This window comes from Bemisia tabaci, chromosome 2 (genome assembly GCF_918797505.1).
Source record: "Bemisia tabaci chromosome 2, PGI_BMITA_v3".
NCBI lineage: Eukaryota > Metazoa > Arthropoda > Insecta > Hemiptera > Aleyrodidae > Bemisia > Bemisia tabaci.
The window spans coordinates 5,064,438-5,079,414 of NC_092794.1; the positions used below are offsets into that span (position 1 = coordinate 5,064,438).

Below are 14,977 nucleotides of genomic sequence, written 5' to 3' on the forward strand. Positions count from 1 at the left end.
CTCGATTCTCGCTCGGGAGGTAAACTTTGGAATTTCTGTTGATCCAACAGCATGTATTTCTGCGTGACCCACTTGAAAATATAAGATCGAAGGAGCTGAATTTTTTATGTGAGTGGACAGATCAATGAACTCTCAGCGTTATGAGATCCAAATCCAAACGTTGATACTTTCAAGATTGGATTAAAAAGTTCGAACTTTTCACAGAAATACATTGAGACTAGTTTTGCTTGAAATTATTAATATCTCAATTTTTTCAAAAACCGCACTCAGGCGCCATGTCCTCCAAGCCTCTCATTCCACCTCATTCCGTCGATGTGCCTCCAAAACGTCTCATTCCACCTCATTCCGTCGATGTGCCTCCAAAACGCAGCATTCAACTGTCACCGCTCGGTGAGATATGCAGCGCTCCGAGACAATACATATATATTTGGACTTCATTTCGCAATTAGGAACTAGAATTTCTGGCTCAGTTAAGAAAACGGATGTACCATTGGCCTCCCCAATGCACATAAGTGTTTTTACGGATGAGCTGAAAATCGCAGTTCTTTATTGCAAAATGTAGTCCACTTGAAGCTTGCTTTCCACGATAAAAATGAGCCACGATAAAAATACTACATTTGCGCGCCTTGTCTTTAAAGTCCCTCAGATGAGCAAACCGAAAAGGAAGAGGGCAAGCGGAACAAGCGAGCAAATTCCACGTCGAAAATGAAATCTTAAAAGCTCAAGGTAAAAAAAACCAGCGCAACATGGTAACGTAAATTTTCGCTGTTATTTGTTTACGTATGTGTTTGTTCTAAACTCTTCAAGGGGCCGGGGAATTTCTCTCTCGTTCTTTGCACTCTCATTCATCGTTAAAACGTAGCTGCAGTGCCTGCAAGACATCTCGAGACACTCAAAACAACTTGAAGGCCCTTTTTAATGGTCCGGTCGCAGTTATTGCTGTATTGCTCCTTTCCGTCTTCCTCAAATGTTTGAATAATCATGGTTTACCGAGCGAATTTTGTGGACAAGCGTTTGATCCGTGGCGGCGGTGGAAGGAGGGACAATATTTACTCATTTGCGACGATATTTGAGAGTTTCTCTGTGAGCTGATTAATCATTACGTCATTCTTAGGAGACGAAGCAGACGGAGTCAAGAAACTGAAAAAAATAACCCCCCTTCAGGATGTCTACTAAAATAGACTGGCCAAACATCAGTACTTCTCCAGTAATTTTTTAAGGCAGTCACAAGAAATTCAGTGCCTACTCACCAGAAAATTTTAGTACTTTTTCAGTGCCTCCAATTGACGAAATTCGAAGAATGACGAAAAATTTGAAAGTCTCGCTCGTATTGCGACAAAAATGACGTGGACACAAAATGTCATTCGTAGCTTGAGGATTAACTGATTGCACAATCTCGATCTTGCAGGCAAATGCTACTCGAAGAATCAACACGTAGGGAGGGGATTGCATACTTTCCAGGCTTTATTTTAAAAAAACACTCGTGCACTGGAAAGAAAAACACATTGGATCTAGAGTTCAGACTCTTGAAAACATTGACAAGAAAAAATACTCTTGATTCAATCAGACTTTTGCTTGGATCAAAAGGAAATCCGCTCAAATTAAGAGGCTTGGTTCTTGATTTAAGCAAAAATCCGATTGAATCAAGAGTATTTTTTCTTGTCAATGCTTTTTAGGAGTCTGGACTCCAGATCCAATGTGGTTTTTTTTTTCCAGTGTGGTGTGAAGAAAAAAATGTCGGGGCTTCCAGCATCCTTATGTCTGGCTAACCTGATGAAATGGTCAAAATTGGGAACTGACCTGAGTCATTTTATCACTTTTGCCCTCCCAGCTGAGTCGTTCGTCGTAGAGCGGGTCGCTGTGGGTTCCGATGTAGATGGGCTCCCACCGGATGAACTCCCCGGTCCGCTTCCCGATGTGGAAGACGCGGAGGCCTTTGTTCCGGTTCGCTTTGGCCATCCACTCCTTCGACTTTGGCACTTTGTGGCAGCCCGTGCACACCTTCTTGTGGAAAGGTATCGCCGAGCCGTTCTTCAGCATGGCAACCTACAAAATCAACACGGGGACCAATTAGTCGAGCGACTCAAAACACACACGGAGAAAAAGACTTCGTGCATGAGACCCGACGTTGAGGTCATATGGATCTCTGAAATTTTCTGATGACGCATCCGAAAACTAGAGTCCCTTTATATCCAGAGTTAAGACAACTCACTTTTGGTTGGGCTGAAAGTGGCCCAAAAAAAAAATCCAATTCTGATTGGTTCTCACTCATGGAGGCCGGAACGAGTGCACCAAGATGGCGGTACCTCGAATGTGAACAAGAATAATGAAAATATTACCTAATTGTGGTTTATCAAGAGTAAATTGTTATTTCCATCGGTCTAAAATGAAAATAGATTAAGAAATTATTCACAAACCAATCTCATTTTCTTTTTAATTGATCAATTTGATGATGTTGTTGTTTTTGTGTGACAGACATCGCAGGATTCCTAATCCTTATCCTTCAATATCGTTCGTTTGGGTGCACTCGTTTCGGCCTCCGTGGCCAGCCAAGGCCGGCTGCCAGTCAGCTGATAATCGAGTTGTCTTAACTCTGGGTATAAAGGGACTCTACCGAAAACTTGAGGTCCACCTGCCGAAGTTTGGGTCAGATATCTGAAGTACTTCGGTATATACCGAAGGGTTCGGGTCAAACATCTGAAGTACTCCGGTACATACCGAAGTACTCGGATGTCTGACCCGAACTTCGGCAGCTGGACCTCGATTTTTCGGATGCGTCATCCGAAAACTTCAGAGATCCATATGACCTCAACTTCGGGTCACATGCACGAAGTTTTTTTCTCCGTGCGTTAAGAAAAGAAATGTAGCCTTCCGATGACATCATCGACAGGCAAAAATGGCGAACAAGTTCAAAATCCTTTGAATTGAATGGAATCCACCGGCTTCCACCACTAAAGTCGCTCCATTTTACTTTTGTCTTCCTTGTCTATCGATGCGTCCATCAATTTAATTAGAAGCCCGCGCCCGCACGGCTATTTGAACGTATTTCTACCAAGCGGAACTACGTGCATTAAGACATGATCCCTGAGACCCATAAGATATAAGCATAAACAGGGCTCACGTCATAATGCACAGGTTTCAGGACATTTTGTCAACGATTTTTTGTCCGCACACTTTTTTTGTCCAGTAGTTTACGCCCACACGTGAAATAAGCAACAGTGACTTGGTCCAAGCGTTATATTTTAGTCGGTATGTAAAATTTTATTGACGATATGAAATTGAGAGAGAAGGAGGTGTTGTTGTGGTTGCTCATTTTCTAAATGAAATGTTACTTTCTCCTTTTGATTCATCTATTTAAATTGTCATTGGCGAATATGTGGTTTTATTTCTATCCTTAAAATATTCGATGTACAATATACCTTACATATGTATGGGTACTTTTTTTATTTTTTTTAAATTTTTTTTTTACGAAATTATTACTTCATTTTGTAAACATTTATATTTTTAAAACGTGACAAATATTTATGAAACCTTTTCCAAGCGATGGCATCGATATTAATCTCAATGAGCCGCAGTTGTGCCGAAAGAAACTGCAAAAATGAATAAAAGAGGGGAAAAAACCAAGACGCACGCAATCTTTACTTTTAACCCATTTGTACATCGAACATTTAGAGTCAAATACGTCAAATTTTGAGCGTTTGGTTGCGCGTACACCTCGCTGCAGCACAGTAAACGCACAAAATGTAAAATAAAAAATTAAAGTGCCTTGGAAATCATTAGATTTGACACGAAACCACCAATATTTAAAAAACATACATCATATTATTATTCTCCTTTGATAAGTTGATACATATTTTTTTTTCTTTTTTTTTCATCAATTTAAATGAGTGTAATCAATTCAGAGTGTGCAAACATTTCAAAATCATCAGTTAAAAAACGCTGACTACGGGAGTCTTAAGTATTAGAGCCTAACAGAGCGGAGCGGCGCGGCGCGGTGTGCTGCCAGTGTGAGAGGCTCACTCGCGCCTACAAACCTAAGTGGATACTTCACGCACTGCACAATGCTTGAAGTATCCACTTAGGTTTGTAGGCGCCATGCGCGTTTCGCGCTGACCGCCCGCCCGTCGTGCGGCGGCGCCTGAAGCAACTATTTCACAACAGAGGTGTTGCACAGTATTGTACGAAATTGAACGTATTAAGAATGACAGGCATCCTTTAAAAGTACAGATCTTTTCTCGCAAAATAAATCAAGATACTTATCGTACACAGGAAAAATCTAAGAGCCTTTAGCTGAGGCAAATTTAGAGGTTTATCCGGTTCAGGTATAACAAGGTGGGAATTTCTTGAAAGATAATTAAGTCCTGTTACACCAAAGAGGTGTATTAGAGAGTTTTATTGAATTTTGTCTCATGGAATTGACGCTCCCCCATTTTTACCAAAACTCTTAACTATATATTATTCTCCGTTGGACCAAACAGACAAAACAAAAAAACATGCAAACCCTCATTCTTCCGAGATATTATACATTTTCATCCAAAAACGTCGTGAGCAATGGTCGTTTGTATTTACATGTGAACCAATTAACTTTGGGTCTCAACTGGCACGTGGACCAAAACCTCCGTGCCGAAAAAATGCGTGGACGTAAATTACAGGAAAAAACAGGTGCGCAGACAAAAAATCGTGGACGAAATGTCCTATGAGCAATGCAAATGGTTCTGTTTGGTAGAAATACGTCCATGTGTAAATAGAATTACCCCCAACTCAGCCTGCTTACGACCAAATTTGTGCCATATTCTTACGCTAAATTGGCTTTTAAAGAAAAACCAGCGGAGATATGACTTCGGGCTGGTTACTGAATTTGATAGAAAATATAAACATAAGAGACGGAGGAAAAATGAAGCGATCTCATTCGTTGAAATGGGTGGTTGGCATGGACAAAGGAGGCAATAATAGACTAACTAACGGCAACCCATTAGAGACCATACACCTACAGTTTGTCCATCATTTTCCCCTTGGTCTAAGAGAAGCACCCGTTTCAACCAATAGGATCGCTCCGTACTCCCTATGTCTTCTTTGTCTATGGCTTTGTCTATCAATTTCAATAATCAACCCGCTGGTTCGATCGTGCCGTGTACTCCATGTTTCTACCCTTGAGTTTAAGTCTCCAAAAACGTTATACCACCCACCGCTCTATTTCCGAATGTTGTTCCGATTCCATGTCCATCAATTGCAATAATCAGGCTCCCGGTTTGATTGCTTAACGCTATCCAATTGAAACACGATGGAAAACCGCAAGGATGAAACCTGCCCGGTGGTTTCACCGTAAGAAGCCACTGACCTTGAGACTTGCTTTCAGGAGCGGAGAATCATTAAGGAGGATGGAAGGTCGATGAACTTGGTGGCCGGTAACGGGCAAACGACGCGAGATGATGCCCAATTTAAAATGGTACCGAGAGGAGGGGCGAGGGGCGGTGGGGGAGTGGAAGTGTGGAGTGGAGTCCGATAAAGGAGCAGTCGGGCAATTCGAGAAATGAATGACGACCGAGCTTGAAGCTTCGTCATAAGCATTTAGACAGGGGCTCTTGAGACAGATTTATGGTTTCACATAAAAGGCCGTAAACGAACGTATAAGGCCGTCCGAGACTCCGAGATCAGCCCGGAAGAATCGTTTACCGGGCCTCGACCCGACGGCTCACCATCATCCAACGCCTCATGAAAATTCGCTCCCTCCTGCGCGCTGATTATTGGAATCGGTAAAAGAAAAATCAGTGGATACGGAGAAAAAAACTTCGTGCATGGGACCCGAAGTTGAGGTCATATGGTATATGGTATATGGTCATATGGTCATAAGTTGGTCTCAGAAGTATTCTGATCACGCATCCGAAAACTTGAGGTCGAGCTGCCGAAGGTTGGGTCAGATATTGAAGCACTTCGGTATGTACCGGAGTACTTCAGATGTGTGACCCGAACCCTTCGGTATATACCGAAGTACTTCAGATGTCTGACCCGAACTTCGGCAGCTCGACCTCAAGTTTTCGGATGCGTCATCAGAAAACTTCAGAGATCCATATGACCTCAATTTCGGGTCCCACGCACGAAGTTTTTTTCTCCGTGCGAGATATGACTGCGAGTTGATATTGGAATCGCTAGACAAGGCGATAAACCTAAGAGACGGAGGAAAAATAAAGCGATCTTATTGGTTGAAGCGGGTGGTTGGAATGGACGAAGGAATAAGAATAGACTAACTAACGGCAACCCATTAGAGACCCTACAGTTAGTCCATCGTTTCTCCCCTTGGTATATGAGAACCACCCGTTTTAACCAATAGAATCGCTCCGTGCTCCCTATGGCTTCGACCCGACGGCTCACCATCATCCAAAGCCTCATGAAAATTTGCTCCCTCCTGCGCGCTGATTATTGGAATTGGTAGAGGAAGCAATCGACGAAGAAGACGCTGAGAAAACGGAGCGATGCCATTGGTTGAAACGGACGGTTGCTATAGACTAACGGAGAGAATGGTGGACTGACATCGGTTATCTTAAGGGTTGCTGTTTATGACCTCTTTTGCCCATTGCAACCACCTAAGGGCTGATTATTGAAGTTGATAGACAAAGCTGTAGACAAAGAACACAAAAGGGATTTTGAGGGATCCTATTGGCAGAAGCTGGTGGTTGCAATGGACATAGAAGGTAGGTAATAGACTAACTAACAGCAAATCACGAGAGACCCTATAGTTAGTCCATAATTTACCCCCTCAGTTTATAAGAACCGCTAATTGCAACCAATAGAGAATCTGCATGGATAAACATGCATCGTAATTTTTTACTGCTTCATCTGAATGTGCTTAAAGAGCTGATTTCACAGTGTTTTTTATAATTTTTTTTTTTTTTTTTTTGCTATAGGAAATAATATGAAATCGATTTGAAAGTGAGAAAATTCACCGCCTAGTGGCGTCATCTGGCGGCATTTTCCATTTAAACACACGTATTTTAGCAGATTAGATCATTTTGTCATATCTTCTCCAATAATTGTTCGATTCATGAACCAAGGGCATCCTCGTGTTCATTTCACTCACTAGTTTCTTCTCAAACACGAAATTCATCAAATTTCAGACACCTGCAAATTTTCTATTAGATCACTCCGTACTCCCTATATCTTCTTTGTCTACAGCTTTGTCTATCGATTTCAAGGATGAGCCCACTGGAGGGAAAGTGAGGTAACTATGAAATATATTGAGATTCGGGCTTACCAATTCAGCTTTGTGCCTGGGCACGTTCATCTTGGCCTCGATCTCGAAGATGGAGAGCGGGAAGACCTTGGGGTTCTTGCGTCGGAGGGGCGGGTCCTGCCTCTGGACCATCTCCAGGAAGTCGGGGATGATGCCCGGACTGGGGTAGAGCTCGATGTCCGAGGCGAGGATGTAGTGCGTGGTGGCCGCCTCCCGGGCGATGTTCCTCCCCACGTTGACCGGGTACAGGATCTTCTTCAGGCTCTTGTACATCGTCGACGTGTTCACGTTGGCGTACGGTGGCGGCAGCGAGCAGTTGTACGGCTCCGTGAAGAGCGTGTGCTTCTTCGGGATCACCTGCAATCAAAACGTCATCCTTTTCAATGGGCCTCATGCAAGGTGCGCGGATTTGCGAACTGATAATGGGTCAGTTGCGCTCGTCATCCGTATATTACGGGCTGTATAGACATACCGTGTGCGTTCCGGACTCAGAGGCCGAAAGTTCCGGGCGTAGCATCCGGAGCAATAGAAGCTACGGCTCCAGTACCCGAAACTTTCGGCCTCTGAGCCCGGGATGGACGGTATGTCTATGTGCCTAACCCGTAACTTCTTGATTCACTGCAGGATTTAGTTGAAAATTAAATACTCGATTCTGATTAGAGTACCTGTATAGGGAGAGTACCGACAGATCGGTTCATGGAGGGCTTAGGGCCCAAAAGTGCAGCCACCCTTCTAACCAACTTCTAACGCACAAAATTTCACTGCCAGTCTGCAGATTCCAATTCCAACCAAGATGGCCAAGAATGTACAGAAATGAGCGTTCTTCCGCGAAATTGAGTAAATTTATGCAAAAACTGAGTCAAACACGTGCTTAATAAAGGACGGTTCGTAACAATAGTATAAGTAAATCGCTATGGTTAATTGAAATACATAGGTTGGCTGCCTTTTTGGGCCCTAACTTTATTCGTGGAGGCATCGGTGAAGGCCTGATGGACTTTCGGAGTTTCAGATCTGTCGCTACTCTCCCTATACAGGTACTCTAATTCTGATTAGTCCGAATTCCAACAGTAATAAAACAGTCATCTATCCAAAATATTAACCGAGTCCTGAATCCAGTCGCAAAAATGAATTAGTTGCGCTAGTCACGGAATCGCGTTTTGATGCTTGATTCTTGTAGATTAGCTAAAAATAATATGATCTATCCAAACAGCAACTTTCTACGTTCAAGATTAACCGAGATCGCCCTTTGAAAATTCGGTTTTTGACGTCATCCACCATGATAGTGACACCCTTGGTTTCTTCCACCTTGCTTTCATTAGTCGGTGTGATACACATTTGCACTGGTTGTTCAACGTGAATCTCGGATGAAAGCAAGGTGGGAGAAACCAAGGGTGTCACTACCGCGGTGGATGACGTCAAAAACCCGACTTTTCGAGGGGCGATATCTCGGTTAATATTGAACATAGAATGTTGCTGTTTCGACAGACAATCAACAGATCATACAGATCTTATTACTTTTAGCTGATCCACAAGAATCGAGCATCAATACATATACAAAATACATACATATAAAAATCAAATTTTTCACTTTCGCATGTGCTGGACTGTAAATAGTCGAAAAATGCTTGACGAACTCGGATTTTCCTGATCCATGACCTAATTTCCAAGTTTTTCCTGATAACATCAAAAATCCTTGTATTTTCGGTTTTCACTGACGGCAGACACCCTGAACAGGCGCCGCGACTGTCCCCAAATTACGTAACTCTCTGAGGGGATGAGAGATGGGTCGAGGAGAGCTTTACGCCATTTTGTTTTTACGAGTTAAAAGATGACCTACGTTACAAAAGCGTTACAAGGGGGGAGGGGGGTAAAAAATGCCGAAAAAGTGCGTTATGTAACTTATGGACGGCTCCATATCTACGCTACACGGGGAAAAAATTGCTATTGTAACATCCAGGATGTATTAAAAATCTGCGCGAAAATTCTTGAATGTTGATATGAACGCTACTGTTGTTAATTCAACGTAGCTAGGATGTTACTTTGACAGCCAGAGTGTCCATAACAACATTCAGGAGTTGTCGCGCAGATTTTTAACACCCGGAGATTACTTCAGCAATTTTTCCCCCGTGTATTTTAAAAATTATAATAAGATGGTGAATAAGATTACCTTAGGCAAATGCTGGGAGTTGAAGTAGATGTGGAAGGTGACGTAGTCGTTGACGAGCGGGGTGGTGCAGGACTTGAGGTAGTTGATGGTGTTGAGCGTCGGGGCGAAGTCGGTGCCGGGCGCGTGGATGGCGAGGGAGACGGGCCCGCGCCAGCGCTCCACCAACGGCGGGAGGTTGTCCAGGAAGCTGTAGTCGGCGTGCGTCGTGTAGGTGATGGACTCCCAGCAGCGGAAGCTCTTGGCCGGCGTCACGTAGTTGTAGAGCACCCAGAAGTCGCCCTTCTGGGCCAGGTAGTGGCGCGCCGACTTGTCGTTGCAGTTCACGATGTCCTTGAGCGTCGGGGCCGGTGGCGGCGGGGGGTGGGTTGTCGACTCGGAGGTGGTGATGTTGAGCGTCGACGTCGGGGGGTGCCCCGAGGGGTGGGCGCCTCCCTGCCCCGAGCCCGAAGCCCCCGAATCGCCCGTCATCGACCCGTTGCCTGGCAGTCGCAGGGTCGTCGAGAACGTCCCGTTCGGGGTCGCGTGGAAATAAGTCGTCCCTGCACACACATGAGAAAACAATACGTTAGTGCCACTCAATAGTTGTCTACAAAGAACCAAGCGGCGAGACGCACACTGGAAAAAAAAAAAAAAAAAAAAAAAACACATTGGATCTAGAGTCCAGACTCTTGAAAACATTGACAAGAAAAAATACTCTTGATTCAATCGGATTTTTGCTTGAATCAAAACGAAATCCGCTTAAATTAAGAGGCTTGGTTCTTGATTTAAGCTAGATTCTGATTGAATCAAGAGTACTTTTTCTTGTCGGTGTTTTTAAGAGTCTGGACTCTAGATCCAATGTGTTTTTTTTTTTTCAGTGCAGCAAAAAGACACTAGTTGCTTGATTGTATCATCAGCCAAAAATGACGTCATTTTTCTATCACTAGAAATCTGACAACCTTCAAATGCTCGCACGGCGTTTTTCCTTTCGGGGAAAAAATGTCCCGATTTTTCCGATTTTCCAGGCAAAAATAATTATGGTAGCTAGACACTTAACCCAATTTTTTTCACCCGATACCTAGTTTGGCCAACTAATTTAATCCAAGTCATACTTTGGCTGTGTTGCTCACGTCGCCATTAAGCCCCGCTATAAATAAGACAAACGGAACCGACACAACATGGAAATAGAGAAAGAGAAAGGACTCGCTTTGATGACGGCGCAGAGATACAACTATTCGTACTCGATGGATGTCCGTGCGGTATCTGAAAAATTGAAGGCGCGATGCGTGAACTCGCAATGCTCCGCTCTATGCCGTCAATGAGGTATCGCTTGGATTCGAGAGAAAAGGTAAAAAAAAAGGTCCGATTACATCTCTCTCTATCTTCGGCTGTTTTGCTAACGTAGCCCTTGGAGCACCACTACAAATAATACAGACGGAACCGACACAACATGGGAACAGAGCAAGGGAAACGTCGCGCGTCGATGACGGCGCAGGGATACAACTATTCGTGCTTGATGGATGTCCGTGTTGCGTCTGCAAAATTGAAGGCGCTACGGCGCGAGACGTGAGCTCGCGATGCTCCGCGCTCTATCCTGCCAATGAATTGCCACTCTGATTCGGGAGAAAACTGATAAAAACCTCTCCTATCTTCGGTTGTGTAGATATTTAATTTTGTACTTTTTTCAATTTGATGTCTTATTTTTTGTAAAAGATGTATTTGTAGACCTACATCTCAGTTCCAAACTACTACTACAACTCAGACCAAAGTGGGTAAAATGTCTGGCCACCATAATTATTGTTTCTTTTAAGCGTATGATCCGGTCCAGAGAGAGAGAGAGTAGATCGGGGGAAATTTTGTAAAAAATGTGATCATTTTTCTTTTTTTGCCACGAAAAGCAATCCTGAGTATTGACTTCTTGTATGACTATGAAAGAGACTTGAACGAGCGTTTAAGAAAGTGAGCGAATTTAAAAAGAGAAACAGAATCATTGGCAGGGCTACATGTGCATATCCACCGATTTATTTCGTACAGTTGGATGCAATTCATCAGAATCAACCCAACTGAAGCAGACGTTGCCAAATTTCTTTTCATGGTCTACATGCTTTACCAGAAAGCAAGTAGCATTCTGATCAGGAATTTTGTAAATAGATTTCTCAAATTTTAGAGGAGATTCACAGGAACTTTTGAGATTCTACATGTTACTCAGCTTTTTTAGAAAAAAATATAACTTGAGTAAATTTCAGGCAATGAAAAATTTAGTTAGGCTGATATTGATAAAATCCAAAGCTGCCATTTTATTTTAACACAAAGCTTCCACGGCTCCCGGAATTAATTTCAATTTCCCAAAGTTCCGAGAAAATTCCGGGGGAAAATTCCAAAATACGCCCGCACTTGGTTCCTAAGATCATCAAATTTGATTAAAAAATCATCAACTTTGATCAAATTATCGGTAAATGTGACATTAAACCCCCCCCCCCCCCAATTCCGAAAATAGCTGAAAACTCCGGGAAAAGTTTCGATTATATGAAAATTTCTGAAATTCGGAACTAATTCGGGAAATGGCAACACTGATGAAATCCGCCCAGTTAATGTATGACCTGGCAAGTCGTCGATGAATATTGAAGGGGTACCAACACACCGCACCTTTCCAGGAATCCGTGGAAGTTCCGATGGAATTACGAAAAAAAAATGAAGGCAATGATTAACTCCACCGGAGCCGCCGCGGTTTCAACGTGATTAGTATATAGCTTTCCGAGAACGAAACGAAAATTGTTCCGGATGATGATAGACAGACTGATTTCTGAGAATGAAAACCGCGTTTTTTCCCCTTTCGCGATTGCGCGAAGAGTCCGGCGTTTTCATTCCGCGCACGTCAAAACGAGATGCATTGCAACCTCGAGACAAAGGATGGATTTTATAAGATTGCAAGAGATTATGAGTCTTGCATGACGCCTTCTTCACTGCTAAATCGATGAATTTCGATGAAGGGGAGGGCTATACTGCCGTGCTAAGGAAGAACGCCGTATGAACCTCCAGGTGTTGCCAAATTTCCTATGATAAAATACGAACTTATTGGGGAAATGGTAAATATTTTTCTTCTGAAATTTCAGACTATTTTGTTCGCAATTTATTCTAAAATATCTGAAAATTTTAAGGAAAAATATACAAAAATTTCGTCAGAAATACATGTTTTATCCGGGGAAATTTGGCAACTCTCAAATGTTCATACGGCGTTCTTCCTTAGCACGGCAGTATATGAGTGCGATGATCGAGGAACATTAAGTGAGTCTGAAATTTCATTATAAAAGATTGTAGTGAGAATTTTCTCTCTCTCGTCGTTTCTAGTTATTTTTTTTCTCATTTACTTCTTTCTATTATTTTCCCTCAGTGAGGAAAATTTTTCAGTTTATACTCGTAATTTCTGGACGGGAATTTTCGTGGAGCCTGCGGGCGGTAATATTTTTTAAAAAAGAAACAGAGCGTCTCTTTGAAATAACAGAAATATCGCTTGAAACATGGAGATTTCCTGTTAACTCAAAGATAATCGAGGGGCTTGGAGGACAAGGCGCATAAGTGCAGTTTTTGCTACTTTGAGAAATACATGTTGGAAGTTTCGAAAGTATATGGATCCTCATCGCGGAGAGAAAGTTCAAACTGACTTTTTGATGCTTAAAAATTAGATTGTAGGGGCGAATTTTTCACCAAATATGAATCAAGACTAGTTTTACTTGAAATCATTAAAATCTCGATTTTTTTCAAAACTGCACTAACGCGTCTTGTCCTCCAAGCCCCTTAAATCTCGTCCTGGAGGTAAAAATTGAAATTTCTGTTGATCCAACAGCATGCATTACTACGTGACCTACTTGAAAAGATGAGATTGAAGGATATTTTGAAGTGAAAGAATGGATCAATAAACTCTCAGCGTTTGACGATCTAAATCCAAATGTTGATACTTTCAAGATCGGATTAAATATTTATAATATTCTCTCGAACTCGCATCATTCCGAAGTGCGTCGGATAAAAATAGTTTATCACTTGAAATAGTTTGAGCCTGAAACCCTGCGAATAAGGCAATGTGACAGAAAAGTCAATTTGCAAAACAAGGATTCACTTCACTTGAGGCTGCACTTTTAGAGTTACTTCAAACGTTTTTAGGGCCAAATATTGCACAGTAATACCCCTCAGATGGACTTTCTTTCTGTTTATATATTGGTGAAATACTAATAAATTTTGCGCTTTATTTCTACTATGTTCTTTGCTCCGTGAATTTCGGGCGATTTTAACTAAGAAATTCACTAGGTTGGCTGTATTTCTTAAGTACATACGACATAATCATTATAAGAGAGAGAAAGGAATCTCAATCTCATGAAAACAATTCAGAGGCGTGGCCGTGGCGCGAATGATCGATTATCAATATTTCTCCGTTTGAAGCTATGGTAAAGAATCGACTATTAAAGAGTTCGCTGCGAACACCTCGTTTATCGATCCTTTTCCATAGGTTTGAATGACAGATCCATCGATATATCGCAAAGCACTCCACGCCACTGGAAAACATAGAAAATGATCAAACGAGATCATCATCTTCGTCGTCCTGTGAAGGAGAATCCAATTGCACTGCGGTGCATTCGCGCATCATCTTCCACAGTTCCACCGTGCTAGGAAAAAACACAGCATACATATTGACATTTGACTGTTGCCGAATTTCATCCGATAGAATTTTTATTTTTGAGGGAAGTTAAGGACATAGCTCCTCGAAATGTTCAAACATTTCAGACAAAATTACGAACAAAAATATCCGAAAAATCGACAGGAAAATATTCGAAAGTTTCCCGGAGATCCATAATTTATGACAGGAAGTTAGGCAAAGTTTGAGGGCTCATAAGTGGTTCTTCCTTAGCGCGGTAGTATTATCGTTGGAAACCCGATGAATCATCGAACGAGATGCAGTGCACCGCTTCCGCTGACTCCGGCTCGCTGCGAGGCAACGATCGGGGGAATAAATTGTTTCGACCAACGTTGAACTCATTCTTATCGTGCGCAGTTGCGAACGTCTATTGTTTTGAAAGAGAGAAAAAAAATGATTTATTCGTCATCTCGAGGCATCCGAGCGTGTGCGCAGAGAACGATAGTTTATTTTTGCGCAATTTCTTAGCAACCCTACGCCTACGAATGCGTTAATGCTCTTGGAGGCCTAGAAATTATTCCTCTTTAATTTCTTCATCAATCATTCGAACCCACATCTTAGTCATGGAATAAGCGTGAAGGAGTTATTCTTGAGAAGAGAGGAGGGGGTGGAGGGCTTCTGGAGGCTTTAATGCCTCCAGAACGCGTAAGAAATGAAAAGAAAAATATACCAGAGAACAGTGCAGGAGCAGAATGCTCTCTGGAAAGCTATCGGCGATAATGAGAGGAGATCTAATTTTGCCTTGTACAATTTTCGGGGAAGGGGGGCTCTAAAAAGATTGCTTGAGGGACCTTCTTTTCTTTCGAATAGACACTCATGGATATTCGAGCTAATCATATTCATTTTATAACAATGCTCATTTGGACTGCGTTTAGCAGAAAGGAGCCAAGCCACATGAACTATTGCCAAATTGAAT

The 14,977-nt window shown here is 42.4% G+C and overlaps 1 protein-coding gene across 3 annotated transcripts in view; it reads right to left on the reverse strand.

Moving 5' to 3' along the window:
• The window catches only part of LOC109031813 (beta-1,4-glucuronyltransferase 1), a 255,217-nt gene that overhangs the window by 6,590 nt on the left and 233,650 nt on the right, over nucleotides 1-14,977 (reverse strand). For all 3 annotated transcript variants that reach the window (XM_019043584.2, XM_019043583.2, XM_019043581.2), the window contains 3 exons: nucleotides 9,396-9,934; nucleotides 7,250-7,585; nucleotides 1,801-2,046 (listed from right to left, as the gene is read on the reverse strand). In XM_019043584.2, the coding sequence (XP_018899129.2) occupies nucleotides 1,801-2,046; nucleotides 7,250-7,585; nucleotides 9,396-9,934 (1,121 nt within the window). The remainder of the gene's footprint in view (nucleotides 1-1,800; nucleotides 2,047-7,249; nucleotides 7,586-9,395; nucleotides 9,935-14,977) is intronic.